The sequence below is a fragment of the Sus scrofa genome, chromosome 10 (genome assembly GCF_054392235.1).
Source record: "Sus scrofa isolate SSC_HxYL_T2T_F1_AM1 chromosome 10, Sscrofa_HxYL_maternal_Yorkshire_Landrace_v2.0, whole genome shotgun sequence".
Taxonomy (NCBI): domain Eukaryota; kingdom Metazoa; phylum Chordata; class Mammalia; order Artiodactyla; family Suidae; genus Sus; species Sus scrofa.
The window spans coordinates 90425195-90448707 of NC_139392.1; the positions used below are offsets into that span (position 1 = coordinate 90425195).

Below are 23513 nucleotides of genomic sequence, written 5' to 3' on the forward strand. Positions count from 1 at the left end.
CACCCACAGCAACGGCACGTCTGCGACCTATACCACAGCTTAAGGCAACACTGCATCCTTAACCCACTGAACCAGACCAGGGGTTGAACTCATGGGAACCAGTTGGTTTGTAACCACTGAGCCATGACGGGGACTCCTGGTTCACTTTAAAGTGGTTAATTTTATGTGATACAAATTCTACCTCAAAAAGGAAAAGGAAAAAAGTTGTATTTTATTTATTTTTTAAAATTATGATATTTTAAAATTGAAGATGGTTGATTTACAGTGTTGTGTTGGTTTCAGATTGCAGCAAAGTGATTCAGTCATGTATACTTTTGTATCTATTTTTTTCAGATTCTTTTCCCTTAAAGGTTATTGCAAGACATTGACCCTGTGCTCCGTAGAAGGTCCTTAGTAGTTTTCTATATATAGTGGTGTGTGTGTGTAATTCCCAAACTCCTCATTTATCTCTCCATCCCCAGCTTTCCCCTGTGGTAACCATAAGTTAGTTTTCCACGTCTGTAGGTCTGTTTCTGTTTTGTATAATACAAGTTCATTTGTATCCTTTTTTTTTTTTTTTTTTTGGAAAAAAAATACATTTTAGGTTGTTAGAATCTCACTTGCCCCAAGGGCTCTGGAAGCAGTGTTTGCTGTGCTCTCCAGGGTTAGGCATGCCTCAAATGTGCCCAGGAACTCAGCTTCCAGTTTGCTTTGTAATTGTGTCACTTCTAGGTAAGATTCCCATTGAAAAATCCTAAGAACCAAGCATGCTTAATTAGAAAGAAGAGAACCCCTCAAAGTACAGTTTCATAACCTCTTATGTTGGAAGGTGGGGTTGTTGACCCCGCAGGGGTCATTGAGAATAAATGGATGACCAGCCACCCATCCTGCAAGTTCGAGGCACCTTTGCGGAGGAGCCGGTGTGTCTTGACTATCCATAGCTGCTCAGTGAAGGGTTCATTGAATCTGTTTGAAAAAGCTTACTTAGCTTTTTCTTTCCTTGGTCCGTTATCCTCATGACTCTGCCTTTTGCTGTGAAGGCTTTCTTAGGACTGTGCTCTGGGTACCTAGCATGGTGCTTGGCCTAGAAGGGGATACTCAGTAAAGAGCTGTTGAAAGAATTTAGGCATCCATAAGTTTTGGCCATGAAGATGCTGTTAGGTTTTCAACACATTCTGGGTTTAAGTTCATTTTTCCAAATCTTGGGTGTAGCTCTTATTTTATTGTGAAGGAAGGATTAAGAGACAGAATTTGGTTCCAGATGGCTGGTTATAAGAATCTAGATCTCTCCTTTTTCCAGAATTGCCAGATAAAAGACAGGCTGCTCAGTTCAATTTGAATTCAGATAAATAATATGCTATATGTGAAACGTACTTATCCTGAAAAAAAAATCATTGTTTATCTGAAATTCAAATTTAACTGGGCATCCTGTCTTTTTATTTGCTAAATCTGGCAGCTCTGTCCTGTCAAGGGCTGCATTGTGACTAACATTCACCCCCAGCTGCAGTTCCTGCTGTGGGGTGTCCTTCCCCAGATCCAAGCTCCACACCACAGCTGGAAGGGCATGGCCCCATTTGGCCTCTGTATGTTTGCCAGGAAACAGTCTGGTTGTTATTTGAGGCTTTCCAACATTGTTCAGTGCCTAAATTATTTAGGTATGAATCATCTGGCTCCATCACTGGATTTGTTTTTTGTTTTGCTTTTCATCGCTGACACGAAAGCCATGTTGCCTTGTTTGTTCCGACGTCGGCGGTAGCTCGGCGAGGATGGTACCCAGGAGGGTGAGCAGGATGGTACCCAGGAGGGTGAGCAGGATGGTACCCAGGAGGGTGAGCAGGATGGTACCCAGGAGGGTGGCCTTCTCTCTTTTATGTGATGCTGGGTGAGCATCCTCCCCTTCCGTGGGAGACCTCACTCCGCTTCTTCCTTTTTCCTGCTGTCTCCGTTTGCTCTGTGAGGTGGGATGCTTTCTGGGTCCATGGCACTGTCTACCATGGGTGTGGCTGAAGCCGGAGGTGGATGCAGGGCTGATGACAGGTGGTACGCAGAGCTCCTGCCACACCCACCAGAACACTTTCCTCTGGAAAGGCCCCTCCATCCATCTGCCCAAGATGGGGCCCATGTGCTGACATGTGTCCATGGTAACCGTTCAGCAAGCTTATCTTGAGTCTTCACCACATTCCTGGTCCTGGGCTAGATGCCTGGCAGCTGCAGATGTCCAAGACATTGTCACTGCCCTTGAAGAATTTAGAGTCAGCAATTTTTAAAAATGAACAAAAGTGTTTTTTTAAAAAGTTGAAGTATGGCTGCTTTACAATACTGTGTTAGTTCCAGGTGTACAGTACAGCGATAGATATATTCTTTTGCAGATTCTGGTCCCTTATAGGTAATTGCAAGCTGTGAAACAGTGGGTCTTTGTTGGTTATCTATTTTATAGATAGGAGTGTGTATCTGTGAACCCCAAACTCCTAATTTATCCCCCCACTTTCCCCTTTGGTGACCGTAAGTCTGTTTTCAAAGTCTGTACGTTTATTTTTGTTTTGTAAAGAAGTTCACTTAAAAGTTAACAAAATTTTGAATGGTGGTAAAAAGTGTGACATGAAACCGACCATCCTCCTGGCAGTTCCTGAGTGTAGAGTCCAGTTGTGTTGAGTTTATTCACTGTCACGCAATTTATCTCCAGAATTTTCTCATCTTCCCAAACTGAACCTCTGTGTCTATTCAGAAATGACTCCCGGGAGCTCCTGTTGTAGCACAGTGGAAACAAATCCTCCTGGTATCCAGGAGGATGCGGGTTCCCTCCCTGGCCTCACTCAGTGGGTTGAGGATTTGGCATTGCCGTGAGCTGTGGTGTTGGTCACAGATGTGGCTCGGGTCCTGCGTTGCTGTGGCTGTGGGGTAGGCCGGCAGCTGCAGCTCCCATTTGACCCCTAGCCTGGGAACCTCCATATGCCAGAGGTGTGGCCCTGAAAACATAGAAAAAACAAAACCAAAAAAACCCATTCCCTCTTCTCCCGCTGACACCAAACCCTGGCAGCCATCATTCTGCTTTCTGCCTCAATGCATTTGACAACTCTAGGGACCTCGTCTAAATAGAATCCCATAGTGTTTGTGTTTTTGTGACGGGCTTCTTTTACATAGTGTCATGTTGTCAGGTTCATCCATAGTGTGGCATATGACAGGCCCTTCCTTTTCGTGGCTGAGTAATACTCCATTGCATGTATAGGCAACATTTTGTTCGTCCATTTACCTGTGAAAGGACACCTGGGTTGCTTCCACCTCTAGGCTGTTGAGAATAGTGCTGCTCTGAACAGGATGTGTAGGATCTTTGAGACCCTGCTTTTTATTCTTTGGGGTGTATGTCCAAAAGCAGAATTGCTGGATCAGAAGATGGCTCTGCTTTTAATTTTTTGAGGAACTGTCATACCGTTCTGCATAGCGTTACACCATTTTACCTTCCCACCAGCAGTGCACGAGGGTTCCAGTTTTTCCACATTCTTGCCATTACTTGATATATATATATTTTTAAATAGCAACCATCCTAATGTGTGTGAAGAATAGGCAGTTTTGAATAAGAGTTCAAGAAAACCCTCTGTAAGGTTGGCGATCAGTGCCACCCAGGTTTTTTCCGTGATTGAGCCATGCACTGCCTGCACAAGAGAGGCCAGTGTAGAGGATTTAACAGAAATCGCTCCATCTTATATTCCTTTGCTGCCTTGGCACTGCTTTTGGTGGGCTTCCATTTGGTCCAGTTTCAAGCACCGAGGGCCGCTAATATTTCAGCTCTGATGGACACAAAATGGTATCTTGAAGGGGGTTCTGCCTGTTTTTAGGGGTTACCCGAATTTAGAATGTATAGGTTGTTGTTCTTGTTTTCATGCATAGTTTCTCTGGGCAGGTCAATTAAATAGGGAAAACCCAGACTCAGTAACGTTATTTGGGGGTGCGGGGAGGGAAGAGCTTTGAGTTTGTAGTGAAGTAGTAAACTAATTTGCTAAGACATCTGGGCAGACACTGCTTAAACTATAAAGTGAGGGAGTTGACTTCGAACCCCTTCAATTGTAAATTTACATTATCTTTCCATGCTATACATTCTGTCATATCTATATGATGCTATTTTCCAAAAGGATTTAAAATACCAACTGTTTTGCAGTTCCCTGGTGGCTCAGCAGGTTAGGGATCCAGCATTGTCACTGCTTGTGGCATAGGTAACTGCTGTGACACAGTTTCCATCCTTAGCTTGGGACCTTCTGCATGCTGAGGGCGTGGCCAAGAAATAAAATAAAATAAAATGAAATGAAATACCAGCTATCAATATAGACAGAAAGTCCCTTTCCAATTAGAAAACAATATATAATAGGAGACATATGGTTGTATTTTAATTCCGTTCCACCTTCATTGCCTCAACTTTTCCTCCTTCTCGGAGACCTCGCCGATAGAAATGCTTTTTGCGGTACATTGTATTCGTTTCAAGTGTACAATGTAATGATTTGACATGTGTACAGGAGGCACAGTGATGACCACGGCGAATCCAGTGCACACCCCTCATCACACACCATCCCAGAAGGCTCTTTCTGGTGATGAGAACTTTTAAGATCGACTCCTTTAGCAGCTCCTCAGTGTGCACTACAGCAGCATTAAGCATAGTTGCCGTAGGATGCGCTACCCTCCCATCACTCTCTTTTCACCCTCGGCCCATGTGCTTGAACGTTGCGTCCATCACAGGGAAGGCCGGTGGCGCAGTTTTTCCATGAATTTTTGACAGCCCTGTGGTGAAGGAATCTCCCCGCGGGAGCCCAGGTGAGCAGGTCACATAAACAAACAGAGACAGTTTAGCCTCTTTTCCAAGGGGAAATGAGGAGACGGTGTTTGTTTGGAGATCCTTTTGTCAAATCACCAGGTGTTGGCTGCTTTTCTCGGACAGTAACCAAACCCAAAGCCCACAGGAAACAGAGGCCAGGAAACCCCTTCCCTGCCCTGCCCCCGGTGGACCCAAAGGGACGTGGCTTTTAGCTGGTGACCTTGATGCGGGTTCTTTGCTCCACAGCCTCTTCACCTTTAGCCATTTTACGTAGCACTTGGCTTCCCTTTCCCCCGAGGGGTTGTCTAGGAGGGCAATGTTTATTTGTGAATAACATCCATCTTCTTTGTCTTCCTCCTTTATGCAGAATATCATTACCAGATAGAATCAGTGGGAAGCACAGGAATATTTAATAGCTCTTGTCTGCGGGATTCTTAACCTTATAAAGACTCCTTGGAGACTCTGGTGAAAGCCGTGGACACTCTCCAGAAAAAAGATACGCATTGTACATTTTCATACAAAATTCTGTGTATAGTCTCAGAGCTCTTAGGAAGCTCCTCACTCCGTTATGCTTTACGGGATTGTTCTCTACATAAACATTCTTGAATTCTCTGTTTATGAATGTTCGTTATAATGTGCCTTTTTTCCCCCTGCAGATAGTAATTGTTTTTACTAAGCTCTCAGTGGTGTAGAGAAACCTGTTAGGGGAAAGCATACATGGTATGTTATCCAGCAGTCTTTTTTCCCTCTTGCATTGCCTTTCATCCTAGACAAAGAGAAGAGGAAGGTGCTTCTGAAGGGGGGGGTGGAGGCTGGGGGCGAATATGCATTGAGCACCTACTGTGTGCTGGTCACCATCCACAGATCCTTTTATGCATCCTTGGTGATGTGATGTCACTTAATTCGGACCAGGAGTCTATGGCATGGATTTCAAAGATGTGGGACTGAGGCTCAGAGATATGAAGGCAGTCATTTTGAGGCTACCAAACTCTAGAGCCCACATCCTTCACATTATGTGGCTTTGAAAATACCGGGCTTTGGACAGGAAGAGGGCAGCGTGGGGATGCAGATGACCCAAGGGGCAGGGGCAGGTAGAGAGCAGCAGGTGGATCTTACCAAGGGCACACTGAGGCAGTCGTGTGACCTTGAAGGTCTTTGTGCACAAGACCACTGAGGCTTGGGTGAAAACAGGGAGGTGAGGGAGTTCCCTGGTGGCTCAGTGGGTTAAGGATCTGGTGTCATCACTGCGGTGGCTCAGGTCACTGACGTGGCGAGGGTTTGATCCCTGGCTCCGGAACTTCTGCCCCCAAATCCCCCAGAGAGGTGACACAAGAGGATAGCTTCCTCCAATTCAGAGCAGTCGCCACGGGTCACTCTTCCCCGTGGCCAGCCAGCAGGAAAGAGGGCAGACCCAGAGGAGGGAAAGATAACGTGTGTTCTCATTAGGAAAGTAGGTCAGGTCTCACTCTTTGGGTCTGCTCCCAACCTGTTCCCGTGCACTCTTCATTATGTTTGGGGCGCATCCCATGACTGCCGAGGGCCCTGCTCACAAAGCTCATTGTGCTCACGAGTCTGTGGCCATCAGCACAGTGAGCCTCAATTCACAGTAAGGACGAGCAAAATAGTGCTGTGCTGCTTGGAGATTTGGTCAATAACTGTGGGCAGCCTAGACTAACCTCACAGATGAAAATCCCTTTTTCTTCCTCTAATGAAAAGAGGACTTTATTTTCTAGAGCTCCTACTCTGGAATTTTCCCCAGGAGACCTTTTTTTTTGCTAGGTAGTGGAAAATTCATCAGGTCCCACATTGTGCTCTGCTGCTTAATGGGTGGTGGTCAACCTTAGGAACTGGGCTTCTCAGTGAATAAGCCAGCTGGGAATTGACCCGCTCTTTGGGTGCATAAAATAAGCCCATTTAGAGGAATCTCATGAATTTTCATCATGAACTAGCAAACCTCAGAGTCCAGTAGGAAACTGAAATAATAATACCCTATCCTTTCTCATGGCTTCTATCAAAGACCCTAGTCAAGTGAACTGTGAAGAGAGAAATGACCCATTTTTAATCCTCAGTGCTTTCATTCAGCCATGAATGGTGTTAATTCAGGGTAGTTCTAAAGACCACTTGAATGGGAGGCTTGAAACATGAAATAGTAGGTATATCCTGACAGTGTAAAGAGTCACATCTCGTTAGTGTAGAATTGTGTGTGTGTGTGTGTGTAGGATCACACTCCCAGGCTAGGGGTCGAATTGGAGCTGCAGCTGCCGGCCTCCACCACAGCCTGAACGATGTGGGATCCAAGCCGCGTCTGCGACCTGCACCCTAGCTCATGGCAACGCCAGATCCTTCACCCACTGAGCGAGGCCAGGGATCAAACCCGAATCCTCATGGGTATGAGTTGGGTTCGTTACCACTGAGCCACAATGGGAACGCTTTCATTAATGTAGAATTTTAAAGTCAGAATTTAGTGCTGCCCAGGTAATCAAAGGCATGTGGCCATTGTCTTTGTGCAGGAACCAGAATCACCTGGAAGCCTTCTTTTTTGAAAAAAAAAATTGTTATAGTTGCTTTATAATGTTCTGTCAATTTCTGTACAGCAAAGTGACCCAGTTATACCTTCTTTTCTCATATCATTCTTTTTCTCGTATATTCTTTTTCTCATATCATCCTCCATCATGTCCCATTGCAAGTGACTGAGTAGAATTCCCTGTGCTGTACGGCCGTGGAAGCTTCTTAAAACAGATTCCCAGTCCCACCTGCAGGGTTTTGGACGTAGAGTTTCCAGGATGAGCCCGAGAATTTGTGTTTCCAGCAAGTTGCCAGCTGATGCTGATACTGCTGGGCCAAAACCACATGGTCTGCACCTACCTGCAGGTGGCGACCTCACCTGGGGTTCGCTGGAACACGTCTGGTGAGAAGAGGAGTGACAGCTGCCTCTGCCCACCGACCGTCTTTCTTGGAGCTACAGATGCTGCTCAGCCCGTGCTTCTCTTAACGCTGGGCCTGGTCATCGTTTTGCCAGCTGGAACTAGGCTCACGACACCTCATCCCCGTATAGGTGCCCACGCCGACAGACTTAGCCTCAGGACAGTAACAGGTCGAGGTCCAGTTGGCAAATACTACTTTGTGCCATCCTGGGGATGGCTTTTTTTTTTTTTTTTTTTTTTGTCTTTTGTTGTTGTTGTTGCTATTTCTTTGGGCTGCTCCTGCGGCATATGGAGGTTCCCAGGCCAGGGGTTGAATCGGAGCTGTAGCCGCCGGCCTACGCCAGAGCCACAGCAACGCAGGATCCGAGCCGCGTCTGCAACCTACACCACAGCTCACGGCAACACCGGATCGTTAACCCACTGAGCAAGGGCAGGGACCGAACCCGCAACCTCATGGTTCCTAGTCGGATTCGTTAACCACTGCGCCACGACGGGAACTCCGGGATGGCTTTTTTGATCGATTATGCTGTCCAGCTGAGTGTGCATGTCTTAAAAAATGGGGGCATGCACAGAAATAAGGATATAATGAATTTTTACACATGTAGACAATCAACCATTACTTTCAAGTCAAGATGCGGAGTATTTTCAGCACCCCAAAGGGCCCCGTTATCCTCTTCCCCATCAGTGTTCACCTCTCAAAGGGAACCGCTACAGTGCTTCAGGTGCCAGGAATGAGTTGTGTTGGCTCTTGAGCTTTGTGTAAGTGGAAGCGTAGTGAATACAACGCCAGGTCCTTAACCTCTAGGCTGCCAGGGAACTCTGTGAATTAGTTCTTCCTTCCTTCCTTCCTCCCTCCCTCCCTCCCTCCTTCTTTCTCTTTTTTGAGGTCCTTTCATAATGTTCTACCAAGACAGGTATTTTTTTCATCAGCCGTTGGTTGGTTTACATACTGTGTTGAAACCCATTCGTTGACATCAGATTGCAACTCTCAGAAATGTTACAGTCTGGCCTCTAATATAAAGTACTCTTTCTTAAAGTCCCAATTTCTTTTCACATAAAGTAGCATAAAATACAGGATCTTTTTATTTTATTTTATTTTTTCTTTTTTTGGCTGCCCCTCGGCCTGTGGAATTCCCAGGCCAGGAATCAGATCTGAGCCCCAGTTGCAACCTACACCACGGCTGCAGCAATGCCGCCAGATCCTTAACCCACTGTGCTGGGCTGGGGATTGAACCTGCATCCCAGCATGCAGGAGACACCACTGATCCCGTTATGCTACAGTGGGAACTCCAGTATTTTCTTTTGTATCTTAAGTTTTCACTCAAAATGACTCTGAGATTCGCTCATGCTGTGATTGGAGGTGGTTCTTTCCTTTTCGCTGCACATTGTATCCCAACTTTGAGATGTTGTATTGTCTTAATTCACCCGCCCTTCTTCTATTTTGGACCTATTCAAGGTTGATACCCTTGTGTGACTGGTCACCATGGATCAGAATGGCGCTAAATACACCACATTACAGTCGTTTCAATAGAGTGAGTTTGGTTGGCCCTTAATCCATTCTGTCATCGAGACAACCAAGTATCTCGGGAACTTGCCCAGTGTCTCCTAGATAATAAGGAGCAGACCCAGTGTTGAATGCAGGTTCTTGTCACACTGGTCATGCTGAGTTCTTAGCTAGGGTGCTGTCCTGCCATGCTGAGTTCTTAGCTAGGGTGCTGTCCTGCCATGCTGAGTTCTTAGCTAGGGTACTGTCCTGCCATGCTGAGTTCTTAGCTAAGGTGCTGTCCTGCCTCTCGCTCTTGGTGCTTTACCAGTAATCACCAATGTGAGATTGACTCCAGAGAACATAGTTTCATTTTTTTTCTAGGACCTTTCCGTTTTCAGCTTCTCTCCTTTCCCTCATCTGATGGTTCTAAGGTACCATCGGATATCAAGCTTTCGAGCTGGAGGCTGGCGCTTGTCAACGTGCCCCCAAGATTTTCCCAGCTCCTCCTTCAGATGCACAGGTCTGGTGGAAGTATGTTATCTTGCGTACAGCGATCTTTCTGCAAGAACAGACTTTCCTGTTTACTAGCTCTCTGGTCACTCCTGAAGCCCCTGCCCTTGAAAAGTGCAGAAAATAGGAGAATTAGTTCTGCCCTGTGGTTCTTGTAAAGGTTACACCTAAATGGTCTCTAAGGATTGTCTGTTCTCTTGAAGGAAATGTTTAAACTTCCTTTGACTTTTGTCTAATAAGCCCTTAGCAGAAGGAAGTTTATTCTTTTTTTTTTTTTTTTTTTTTTTTTTTGTCTTTTTGCCATTTCTTGAGCCGCTCCCGTGGCATATGGAGGTTCCCAGGCTAGGGGTCGAATCAGAGCTGTAGCCACCGGCCTACGCCAGAGCCACAGCAACGCGGGATCCGAGCTGCGTCTGCAACCTACACCACAGCTCATGGCAATGCCGGATCCTTAACCCACTGAGAAAGGCCAGGGATCAAACCCGCAACCTCATGGTTCCTAGTCAGATTCGTTTCCACTGCGCCATGATGGGAACTCCCTAAGAAAAAGTTTAAGGGGAGACATAGAGGTGAAATATAAGCTAACGTGTCTTGTGCCCTGTGGTATGTGATCAGTACAAACCTGTAATAAAATACAACCTAACCCTCCCTGTCCAGGCAAAACAGACCTTACTTCTTTTCAGAAAAATATTTATATGTTCAGTTATTAATGATGTTTCTATCTCACTTGCAGATGATTCTGGGCCACCTCCTTCTACAGTTATCCACCACAACGAAACTTTTGCCCACGTCGTTTTTAAGCCCAGTGTGGTCCAGCAAGCCAAGATTGCCCAGAATGGCATTTTGGGAGATTTCATCGTTAGATACGATGTCAGCAGGGAACAGAGCATTGGGGACATCCAGGTAAGGGGTCCTCGTTGCCGCTCCATGTTAGGTGCTTGGTACTGTTAGTAGAGCCAGAACTAGGGCTTTCGGTGCTCAGCTAAGGGGAGAGGGAGCTGCTGGTTCTTAGGCAATTTGTTTTAACTCCAAGCATGTCTCTGAGAAGACCAGTGGTGTTCCACTGCTGGAGGCTGTGGGGATCTAGCGCCTGCTCCAGTGCAGGCGAAGGAAACCTATGATGTGATCCGTGGTGTTTTAGATGAAGTTATAACTTCGCTCATCTTTAATTGTAATTTAGACGGGTCCTGGGTTAGATTGCTTCAGAGTCAGGGTGGGAATCTAAAAACACATTTGTGCGCATCCAGGATGTAGCCACAGTCCTGATGTCTCAACGTGAAAGATGCTTCGTAAAAACCTGACATTGAAGGAAGCAGGATCTCAAGGGACGGGGCAGGAAGGGATGGGTAGTTCAAACTGATTTTGTCCATGTAGTGGATACACTTTTAAGGAACGATTGTATCCTTATACAGATTAAATTAGCCACTTGCTGGAAGGGTCGGGACTGTAGGGGCTTTCACCCTGCGTGTGGAATCTGGCCGTCGACTCTGTTTCCTGCTGTCTTTGACTTTCGGAAGTTCCATGGACTGTCTGTTTAGGTCAGCTTTCCTGCCTAATCTGGGAACTACCATTTTTTTCTTTCTTTTCCCTCCACCAGGTTCTAAACGGCTATTTTGTGCATTACTTCGCCCCCAGAGACCTTCCTCCTCTACCCAAGAATGTGGTGTTTGTGCTTGACAGCAGTGCCTCCATGGTGGGAGCCAAACTCCGGCAGGTGGGTGAGAGCCGGCTGCCCATTCTTTGCTCTCTCAGCGTTTCTCAGGGACAGTGATGTCCCCAGGGAATACAGCTCAACTGATGCTAAATGTCTGCTTTACCATCCAGCTATTCCTGCCTACAGGGAACATTCCTCAACTGATTCAGTTAAGCCATTGACCTTAACCATCCCTTCAGCATGGTGGTCTGAGGAGAGCAGGGCGCTATAGAAACGTTTAGAAAACAGGGCACTGGGAGGGTGTTTAATGTGAGTGAGACAGGAATAGACTGAAGAGGCCCCTCGAGGGCGAGACTGTTGATGGAATAAGTCTATTCGGGAATGACGTCCTTTGAGAACAATGGAATAAGGTCATTGGCAGCCCCCTTATCCTGTGGTTAGAAGGACTTGTATCTCGTAAATCAGGACTGATAATCTCACAGTAGGTAGGATGATCGGGCACTTCTAAGGATGCAGGGACATTAAAGGAACATGTAGTCCATGTTGAAAAATTAAATGATCCTGAAACTAAAACTGCTTACATTTTTTTACAAACCACTGGAAAAGGCTAGTCTTTATCTTCCTCTGATAGTTATCACAAATATCAGAAATTTGCATTTGTAATATGTTTCCAGCTCACTTTCATAATATGTTTATAGTATGTTTCCAACTCTTTCTGGAAAACAGAAAGAGCTACCAGTTGCCAGACCCACGAATATCTCTATATTCAATCAAAAATTCGATCTCTTCGATTTTCTTTCTTAATTCATTATCTGTGTTTATCAATGAATGATACAGATGTAGTCTCATTGGTAAGATAATAACATCTCAAACCTCATCCACACTCTCCATCCCTCTGTTTCCATCTCCAGGTGCTCCTCCACTTAGCAGTTTACAGTCGATACCCGATACTTCCAAACTCTAGAGCCACTTAGCTGTTTTTATCATTACTCATCTTCTTTCTTTGCGTGACTGGTTATCTTTGATTGTGTGATAGACAGTATAGTAAAAAATTGTGGAAATAACTTGAGGCCTCGGATCATGATCTATTCCCCTAGAGAAAGTTTTGGGTTGTTTCTGTCAGGTATCTGGGGAATTTCAATCTGGGATCATTTTAGTCCATTTTCAGGGCTTGAAATTTTTCTGGGCAGCCCAGGTGGCTCAAAGCCAGATTGCGGCCCTTTCAAAAGCTGGTGTATCATTTCTGTTTTGCACCAAGTGTAGAGGGTTAACCTGAGCATTTATCCTTGGGGGGCTCTGAACCTCAACTTTTTGACCATTAATCCTAGATGCTGTGCCTACCTATTTAAATTTTCATCTTCTTCCAGATATTTTTTCTCACGGTTTTGTTAACTCTCTGATACTGTAAGGATTTTAAAACATATACATTTTGTTTAGCCTTTTAAACTGTCCTTGGGAAGAGTGGATATGAATTGCCTGTAGGTTTTATTTGCAGGTACCATTTCCCTGTGTTTTATTCATATATCAGTGGAGCATTCATTCATTGAGGTAGATTATTTACTGTCATTTGGGAAGCTTCAAGCTTTCCAGATTTACTAAGTACTCTTTAAAGTTCTTTGCTTTACATACTCCAAGTTCTTAAATGCCACTTGTTGGCCGAGTTGTTTTTGTGACTTTGGTGGGTGGATAATAGATATTGTCAAAAGGCTCATCATGGCTTCTCTTGAGACCTCTGTTGGCCACAGAACACACTCTCAATTAGGCCTTGGCTCTGACCAGTATAATAATTCCCATTTAGAACTTGAATCAATTAACAGCTACAGAGTAGGTACCACATGCTAGGTTTCTCTGTGTGTCTCATTATATTCCTATATACCTATGAATCTTCAGATCTTTTTTTCTTTTCACTTTAAGACAACAATCTTCACGAGAGCGGGGTTTGGGTTTCCTCTGGAAAAAAAAAACATAATTTGATGGAGGCATTTATGATTAAAGTTGCTGCCACCCATTGGAATTCATGTTACCATTAGTTATTTTGTATTTTGATATTTTTACTTACTACCATATTATGAATATATCCAGTGCTTTAAAATGTTCTTTAAAAACCTGGTTTTAGTGGTTTTAGTTTTATCACTATTAAATAGAAACATCTAGAAGCATCGGTATGCTCTGTACCTCTGCTCTCCAGTGTGGTAGCCACCAGTCCCATGTGGCTGCTGAACGCTTGAGTATCTGAGGAACTGAATACTTAATTTATTTCATTTTAGATACCACCTGCAGCTAGTGGGTCCTGTGTGGGACTGTGCAGTTGAAGGGCATTTTCTCTCTACACCACCCATGAGAGACCTTGAGGTTATTTCTGGGTTTTTTTCTTTCCTAAATCGTGATGACTCTCTTCATCTACAAAGTGTTGGCCACTTGCCTAAACATTTTCTTTTCTTTATCTTTTTAGGGCTGCACCCACAGCGTTTGGGGGTTCCTAGGCTAGGGGTTGGATCAGAGCTGTAACCACCAACCTGTACCACAACCATAGCAACGCGGGATCCGAGCTGCATCTGTGACCTGCACCACAGCCCACAGCAACGCTGGATCCTTAATCCACTGAGTGAAGTCAGGGATTGAACCCTCGTCCTTATGGAAACTAGTTGGGTTCGTTACTGCTGAGCCATGATGGGAATTCTGACATTTTCTTTAGGGTTTTTTTAGAAGTCAGGCAAAGAACACCAACTCATTTGTGGGTTTTGATTCATACTGCAAAAGCATTTTCCAGAAAGACTATACCAATTTTATAGCATTTAAACATGTTACCAGGCTAAGAACGCTAAATGAATTAAGCAGTTAAAAGTAATCAAATGAACCACATTCAAAAATGTGTAAGAAAAGATAGGTACAGGTGCATATTTAACGCCTTTTGAAATGAGAAAGACTTTCTAAGCTTAAAAGCAATGAAAGTAATTATAAAGGAAAAAATCAATAACATTAGCTATGTAAAAATTTTAAACTTTTAAATAAAAAGAAAAAAAGCAAACAAAAGACAGAAACATTTATGCAACATATATCTTTAATGTATCAAGTCCTATATCATGAAGAAGGAAGTTTAATATGCAAAGAGCTACTAAAGATGTAAATCATTTTAAGAAATGGATATTGAACCTTTACGATGCTTTGGGTGTCATCCCCATTTTACTGGCAGAGAAACTGAGGCTTTGCAAAGGCAGATAACACAGCAAGGAAATGGCAGGGCCAGGCTTCAAAGCCAGGTCTGACGCAGAAGCCCATGAAGCAAACCAGGAGGCTGTGGGGTCTCAGTGCAGGTCACGGTGGGATGGCGTGGTGTCCCCATATGCTGTGACAGACGTGCACTTGGCCACGAGGTCAGCGCCTAGACATTTCAAGACCCAAATGAGAAGGCTGCCTCTCAGCAGCGGGATTTCCTTGCCTTGCGCAAGACCAGGGTAACGATAGATGCCACTCTGTTTATTATTCTCCCCCTTCCTTCATTCCTGGAGAGTGACATCCATTCCTTACTTGGCTCTGAACGTCTGGCATGCACTCCGTTGGCTTTTGCGCCACAGCGTGGCCGCTTTCCAAGAGAACCAGCCGACACCAGCCAAGCACATGTCAGAAGCCCTCCAGGCAATTTCTAAAGCCCACGGCTGCCTTGAGTGGTTTGGAAAACAGCTGAGTGTGTTTGCAGCCCTTAGCTTCTCTAAGTGAACAGTTTAGCTGGCTCCCTGTTGAATCTGGAACACAACACCCTGTCCACTGGTGAGGAGGAAAATTAGCCTCAAGCACAGGGCTTTGGCGACATCAGACATTTGTCACATGTCCCCTGGAAGGATGTGAAAAATCATTCCTTCCCTGTTTTCCTGGATGGTCTCAGCTCCTCTCCTCTTTGATGGGCCGGAGATGCTTCACTGCATTTATCACGGTCTCGGGCACGTCACGATACCAAGTGAGGACTTGAACCATCGACCTATAACAGATGGCAAGGTCATTTAATGGTAAGCTGTGCTCTTAATAAGGACTCTGTCGGTTCCTGGGGAGCCTGAAGCGGTGTGCCTTTGGCTTTTCTGGTTCTGGTCCTAATCCCTGTGGGAATGTGGATCTGGATGCCAGGACTAGGCATCCCGGGCACCTTCAGCATCTCCCGCAGCTGCTGGCACCGGGCTTGGCTCCGTTTCCTCCCCACGTGGTCTTGCTGACAGATATGTTGAAATGACTCTGAGGCGGGGTCACTAAGACGTCTCAGTGAGGGGGGAGCTGAAGGGGACAAAAAGCCGTGAACACAGGAGACCTTTTTTTCCCCTCTAGTTGCCTCCGCCTGGCTTGGTGTGAGCAAACACCTGTGTCCTTGGGGACACTGGGCTCAATAGGCGTCCCCTAAATACAGGGTTCCTTGACCAGGGTCTGCACATTCCTCACCCCCTTTCCCCTGAGCTGTATAATTTCTACCACTTCCGCCTCCTCCGAAAGAGCTTGGCTGAAGCACCCCTTTGGCAAGCAGAGCAGTGGCATGTGAGTCACCAGGTGTCTGTCACTCTATGACCTGCTACAAACTTGTTCCCATAACTGGTGCCATCCCGTGCCAACCCCAGATCCCCACGTGCCTTGGGAAGGTTGTCTTCCCTCTCCTTTGAATGTGGTCAGCACTTTTAGAGGGTAAAGAACAAGCCCAGTGTTTCTTAGCTGCGGTTCCCAAACTCAAAAGAGGGCCAGTGTGAGCTGGCGGATCAGAGGGCTGGCATCCGCGTTTTACCTGTGCCCCCTTCGCTGGCTCACTTCATGCTCTGGGACATGGCTCTCTGCGTCTCTGCGAACACTGGGCTTCCAAGTGCTATTGGGGCACCATATGTGTCGCCTTATAGGAAGACCATCTGCGAGCTCCAGGGATTTGGGGACCCCCTGGGTTTTGATCACTAGAGTACACACTCCAGCTCCTAGCCCTGTACCTGGCCTGTATCAGGTAATGGCTTTTGCTGAAAAGCCCACCGGCACATACATTGCTAACCATAACTTGCATTTTCTAAAGCACAACAGCTACTGCCTCTGGGTGATCAGCAGGTCCCCAGCACTCCAAGGGTTTCACATAGATTTTTTCATTTCATCTTCCGGCAGCCCAGTGAAAGAGACGTGGTTATCCCTTTTTTATAGATGAGCCAGGAACGTGACGTACCTGCACGGAAATACCCAAAGTCATAAGTAGGAAAGTTTGGGGTCAAGCCCCAGGCCCCCTACTCTGAAGCTCTTTTCCGTAACATTCTTCCCAGTATCGTGATTCAGCTTCAGACTGGCTCTCGCACTCTCAGGCTCTACCTGTTCTTATGCCAAGAGGTGAGAAGGCTTGAGTGCTTGCTCATGTCAGGTGAGTGCACGCCAAAGTCACCTGCCCAGGGAGGTGCCAGCCAGCCGCGTGGTGCTGGTGGTGCTGTGGGAATCGAGCAGGCTGCTCCGCTCTGGGGCGTGAGGTTAACTCCTGGTGTTCGCTCGTCTAGCTTTATGCACGCGTGGGGCACGCACAGGGCTGAAGGCTGCTTTCCCTTTTGTGATTTGGGTGGGACAGGCGAAGAGCAAGGATGGAGACCTCAGACCTGCAGAGTGAGGACTCATAGGGGACCACGAGGTCCAGAGATGTCTGTGGTCCGGTCCTTCTGGAAGAACAGTTTGAAAGGAAGGATGCTGGAAAGACATTGATGCGGAGAAAGTAGCTTTTAATCTTTTTTATTTTATTGACTTACAATGTATAGTTGACTTACAATATTGTATTAGTTCTAGGTGTTCAGCAGAGCGAATCAACTACGTATATATGATGCATTCTTTTTTCCCATCTGGGTTATTGCAGCTCTTGAGGAGATTTCCCTGTGCTATGCAGCACGGTCTTGGTAATTATCTATTTTATGCAGTGTCTGTTACTCCCATCTTCCTGATTCCTCCCTCCCCGCCACGGTTCCCCCTATGGTAGCCTTAAGTTTGGTTTTGAAATCTGTGAGTTTGTTTTCATTCTATAAATAAGTTCTTTTATGTCATTTTTATTCAATTCTGCATATCAGTGATACCACATGGTATTCCTCTGTCTGACTTACTTACTCACATATGATAATCTCTAGGTCTATCCACGTTGCTGCAAATGGCATTATTTCATTCTTTTCATGGCTGAGTAGTACTCCGTTTTGTAGATGTACCACATCTTCTTTATCCAGTCCTCGCTCAGTGGGTATTTAGGTTGCTTCCATGTCTTGGCTATTGCAAATAGTGCTGCAGTGAATGGAGAAAAGTAACTTTTAAGTGAGGGGGGGCAGGGGGGGTTCCTGAGGTTCACTAAACAGTCCAGAAGAATGTTGGACAAGGCCAGCCCAGCCTAGAAGGGCCAGTGGGAGTTGTGAACTGGTTGGAGGAGAGAGAGAGTTCCCTGAACAAATGAAGGCTTAGAAAAGGAAGGATGCAGGAGTTCCCGTCGTGGCTCAGCAGAAACAAATCTGAGTAGCATCCATGACGACACAGGTTCGATCCCTGGCCTCACTCAGTGGGTTAAGGATCCAGCATGGCCATGAGCTGTGGTGTAGGTTGCAGATCGTGTGTTGCTGTGACTGTGGCGTAGGCCAGCGACTAGAGCTCCGATCTGACCCCTAGCCTGGGAACTGCCATATGCCGCGGGTGTGGCACTGAAAAAGACAAAAGCACAAAAAAAAAAAGAAAGAAAAGGAGGGATGCAGGCTTATGAAGTGAGGCTGTGTCTGAGAAATTTGGAGAGTCTCCAGGTGTAGCAAGCACCATGTAGCTATCATGCCAATAAAAAATGGCCAGTGTAGGGCTTGGGTCCTCCTGCCTGACTTTTTCAGGCTGCAGGCCTTGCTGTAAGCCCCTGAAAGCCTTGCTCCAGTTCATAACAGAATGTTCAGCCTCCCTCTTTCTGTTTTTTTGCGACAGGGATCAGCAAGATTTTTTTCTAAAAATGACAGATTAGCAAACATCATCAGCTTCGCAGGCCTCTGTTGTAATGACTCAATTTCTCTTGAGTGGAAAGGCAGCTGTTGCAACAGCAAAGAAATGGGTGTGTGACGGTCCATGTAACCGGACTTCTTAAAGACAGGGAGCAGCCTGGATTCACCCCCAGGCCGTGGTTTGCTGACTCCTGGTCTAGAGCGACGGCTGATTGGGGTTGGCTCTGAAGACGAATTCAGTCGATAGTATTTACTCTCATCTCCTGAGCTGCCCTGGTCCAGACCGAGCCACTGGCAGATGTGTGTCTCAAGAAATGCATTGCAAAACGGAGGTTTGGGCCTTGGGGCTGTGGACAGAAGGTAGTGGGGGAACTGCTGTCTTTTGACTCAGAATATGAGGAAATAAATGATGTGCAGAGGGCAAAATCTGTTTCCCCGAGGTAAAACCCAATTTTTTTTGTCTTAAAAAAATGTGCTCTTCAAAAAAAAGTGCTCCCCAACAATAAATATGTGGATAATTTTAAATAATTTCGAGGCACCCATTTAAAAAAATAGTTATTGAGGCAGTTAAGATTTGGCCCAGGGAGGTCATGTTTAGAAAGTTTTGAGCATCTCTGAGCAAAGGTACTCCGTGGCTGTAGTTGGAAGGAAGAACGAGCAATGCAGAGCTTTGGGCAGGCCCGCGTCGTCATCCTTGTCATCATCGTCGTTATTATTTCAGAGGGCAGGCTTGTTGTTGGCATCTGGAAGCATGGTCCTGGCATAACCCAAAGCCCAGCTTTCCCTTCCTGGCATCCATATCTTGCCCTTAAGCCTCTCCAGTGAGGATGGCAATTAGCAGACTTTCTCTGTAAAGGGTTCGATAGGAAACTTATGCTACAATTAACAACGAGATAAACTCCTAAGTCAGCGAGGATTAAATGAGATACCCAGCGAGGATACGCTTGTAGGCGTGTCAGGAAGCTTTGTTATTCCTGGTTGCACCTGCTTGACGGCCTGAGCGATGTGCAGCCGGTGCGATTCCTAAGAGCTGCCGGTGCCTGGCGTCACGGCAACCTCCTTCTCTGGTTTCGGACACCACTGTCCCTCCGGATCCCATCCTGGCTTTCAGTCCAGACTTTAGATTCTCCAAGAATGAAAGACGTGTTGGTGTGCGCTATAGGAGAGGCACTAGGTGTAGAGGATACAAAGATAAGTAAGACAGAGCCTTTTTCTCCCAAGAGGTGGAGAGAGAAGAAAAGTCATGTGGAAAGTTGTGTGCGAAGGACTCCCTGTGATACAGATACACGTGGAGCCCCGCCTGGCACAATGGAGGTGCCCGTGAGCTCGGTTCAGGGGTGCGGATGGATAACGAATGTGTCTCAGAGAAGGGGACAGTTGAGTGAATCTTTCAGAAGTTACTTCTGTGGGCGGGAGGAGAAGGGGGAAAGAGGCAGAGCACACGTGCATAATACGGAAGCAAGAGGAAAGAGTATGTTCAAGAAAAGCATCAGAGAAAGACACACACCATAGGATCTTTTTCGATTCCATGCATGGCGTTTCCGTGTGGAATCTACAACAGTGCAGCAAAGCAGTGGCTGTAACAAAGAAGCAGGCTCACAGGCACAGAGAGCCCCAGGTTCCCCGTGGGGGGAGGGAAGGAGGGCGGGCAAAGAAGGGGGAGGGGATGAAAGGGTAACAGCTGTTGGATATAAGATAAGCCGCAAGGATATATCGCATAACAGGGGGAACATAGCCAGTGGTTCATAATATTTAAAAATTGTGAATCCCTATGTGGTATACCTGTGATTTACATATGATACGTTAGGTATACGTCCATTAAAAAATTTAAGTCACTGTAATGAAAGAGCTTAGAATTTGGCTGTGGAAAAAAAACGTGGAACAATCACACGTCAGTCAAGTGCAATGTGCCACGTGGATAGCGGAAAGAATTTTATGGAAGAAAAAGAGCTTGTGGTAGTGGACAAAAGATCAGTGATGGAGGTGAAGTGGGAACTCATCCCTAACGATGGAATATACAGTGTTCGTGGCAGGAAAGGGGGCGTGAATTCTTGGTTGGGGAAAAACAGGACGAGAATGACACAAGAGTGAGTGGCGGTGGAACCAGGGGGTTCTGTATTATTTGGGACTGGAGGACTTGAAAACCATCCTGGTGGGAAAGGTTTATGTAACAGGTCCTTTAGGTGCAAGCTGAGCTGGTAAGAAAGCAAAAGAAGCTGCAGATTCTCAGAGTGGAGCGGCACTGAGAGGTGACAGACCCAGGGGTCCTGCCTGGGGGAGGGTGGCTCCCCTTGCTCTCTCTTCTTGTGGAAACGGTCTGCACATGCTTACGTGCTGTGTGTCCTTCTTGCACGACTGTCCCACTGCTTCACACTTGCCATGGCGTTCTCACAGCCTCTCCACATCTTTCTCTTCTGTTCTTGGTGTTTGTCGAGGCACATGCCTGGGGGTGGACCTACGCCAGGGACACGGGAATCATGAGACACACACATAAGGGAAGGTTGAATGGGTCCAGCGGCAGTCAGAGTCAGTCAGTCACTCCACAAAATCTATAGAATCTATAGATTTGGGCGGGGCTCCAGAATCCAGACATGGATGCTGTAAACTTCAGAATCTACACCAGGCACTGAGGACAAAGAACTCAGTCCTGTCGGTCAGTAGGTGTGTCACAACGCGGGTGAAGGATGCCAGGTACAAAGATCTGTAAGCGCCGGGGAACGTGTCCTGGTCGGCATCCTCTTATCTACTTCCTGTTGGAGCAGGAAGTCATCCCTGTGGATCACCCCCTGGAGCTGACAAGTAGGGATGCTGAGGCTGTGTTCTTGGCCGGAGTGAGCGATCTGGGATCAGCCATGTAAGCAAATTCTGATAAATACCAACCTTTTACATGAACAGGAATGAAAAAAATCATCTCTTTTGAGTCTTGAGTTATTTCTACATCAAGCATGAAAAATAGATGTGCTTAATATATCATAAAGAATCAAAAAAATGCTATTGGCCAAGAGCTCTTTAGAAAAATGTGGGATGACATATTGGGTAAATAGTTGATACATTTGTCAAAGCAAAGTCAAAACATTAGATGATGAATCTTAACATTATCCAGGGCATTACTATGAGAGGGAGTTTGCTTCTCAAGTTAGAATAATTGTTATCCAAACACAAGACAAATGAAATAGAGTTATGTTTATATTGCAGAAGATGCTCTAACATCTAAACCTTTCAGACTTTTTTTATTTAGCCAGAATTTAGTTGTTAACTAAATTGTTAGGTTGTTAGCGAAAGAGTTATTCACTCTTTGGAACCAGTCCTGAAGTAATGCTGGGATTTTTTTATTCTATTCTATTCTATTCTATTCTATTCTATTCTATTCTATTCTATTCTATTCTATTATTTTATTTCATTTTTTGCTTTTTAGGCCTACATCCGTGGCATATGGAGGGTCCCAGGCTAGGGGTCCAATCGGAGCTACGGCTGCCGACCTATACCACAGTCACAGCAATGCCAGATCCAGGCCTCATCGTCGACCTACACTGCAGCTCACGGCAATGCGGGATCCCTGACCCACTGAATGAGGCCGGGGATCAAGCCCGAGTCCTCACGGATACTCGTCAGATTCGTTTCTGCTGCGTCACAGCCGGAACTCCAATACTGGCATTTAGATCTGAATTTTTACTAGAACAGGGCTTTTCTCTTGTTATGAAGGAACAACCATTTAATATTTTGTTAAATATATGTTGACATATAATTATTATATGTTGATTGGGTAAACATTTCAGTGAATAGGTGATGGGGAGTTCCCGTTGTGACTCAGCAGTTAACGAACCCGAACCATGAGGTTGCAGGTTTGATCCCTGGCCTCGCTCAGTGGATTAAGGATCCGGCGTTGCCATGAGCTGTGGTGTAGTTCGAAGACTCGGCTCAGATTCCGCGTTGCTGTGGCCGTGGTGTAGGCCGGTGGCTACAGCTCCGATTGGACCCCTAGCCTGGGAACCTCCATATGCCGCGGGAGTGGCCCAAGAAATGGCAAAAAGACAAAAAAAAAAAAAAAAAAAAAGGTGATGGGAACCAGAGTTGCAAAATATCTAGCACAGTACTGCATTAACAGAGCATTTGAAATTAGAAATAAAACAGTAAATGAAAATATAACAGCTTAACGTGGTAAGGTGTTTTTTAATACGGGAGCCTTATGATTTTCTTTCATTTCCGAAATATGATCTTTATGATCATGTGGCCATTAAATGTAGATACCGAAGAAATGCTGTTTCCTCCACTTCCTTCTTCATGAAATTTCAAGTGAATATTTAGCATTTACTAAACTGTTTTGAAATAATGGAAAATACAGTGACTTCCAGCCCCAATTTTCCAACTATATGAAGAAAGCTTCTTCGGTTTTACGCTTCCTTTAAAAACAACACTTTGGCCAGGAGAAAAATAGTGTTAGTTTCTTTCAACAAGCGTCCTCAGACTTGACAGAGACGGCTTTTTGATGCTTTATGTTTCTTATATTACAGCTTAACCTTTTTTTTACTTTTAGTATGAATTGTATAGTGGGTTCGTTTCAGGAGATATTTGTGGCAGAGAGGGGAGAGAGGGGACCGGGCTTGGTGTTATCACCGTTTTCTGTTACGAGGTGACGTAGCCGTATATACTGTCATCAGTGCAGTAACATTTTTTAATGTCTTGGGTTCTTCTCTGAAACTAGTCTGTCGCCCGACTTTTTGGAACGTGTAGCAGTGATACAGGCACGCCTATTTTAAGTATAAATGGTCTTTCTGTTTATTGCCTTGCTCCTAAAGTTGGGTATGTTGGGTTTTTGTTTGTTTTTGTTTTTTTAAACTGATTGTTTGGTGGGTCATCGTAATACAATTTCAGAAGACTTTCCTCCAGATCCTCCAAAGGCTTGGAGTGTGTCCATATAAGGTTGTGCTGCCTTTTACAGAATACATTTTTTGTGATCTTGAAGTGCCGTGGTCTTGGAATACTCCCACTAAGTGTAATGGATGCCCAGGGACTGGCAGCATCTGCTCTGATCTTAGCCGTGCCAGGACGCCCAGGTGACTTGGGATGGAGGCCTGGGAGCAGATGCTGGGAGGGTGGACATCTCCGTCTTCCTCGCTGCCCGCTGAGACAGGTAGTGTGAGGTTGCAGTGGGGACCTGATGCCGCACACTTTGATGGGGTCACAGACTATGTTTGCTCTCTGTCCCTTCCCATGGAAG

General features: G+C 45.7%; 1 protein-coding gene across 1 annotated transcript in view; it reads left to right on the forward strand.

The window, feature by feature from the left end:
- Positions 1 to 23513, forward strand: part of ITIH5 (inter-alpha-trypsin inhibitor heavy chain 5) — a 75768-nt gene that overhangs the window by 32279 nt on the left and 19976 nt on the right. The window contains exons 6-7 of the mRNA XM_003130820.5: positions 10434 to 10603; positions 11298 to 11414. Coding sequence (XP_003130868.3) covers positions 10434 to 10603; positions 11298 to 11414 — 287 coding nt within the window. The remainder of the gene's footprint in view (positions 1 to 10433; positions 10604 to 11297; positions 11415 to 23513) is intronic.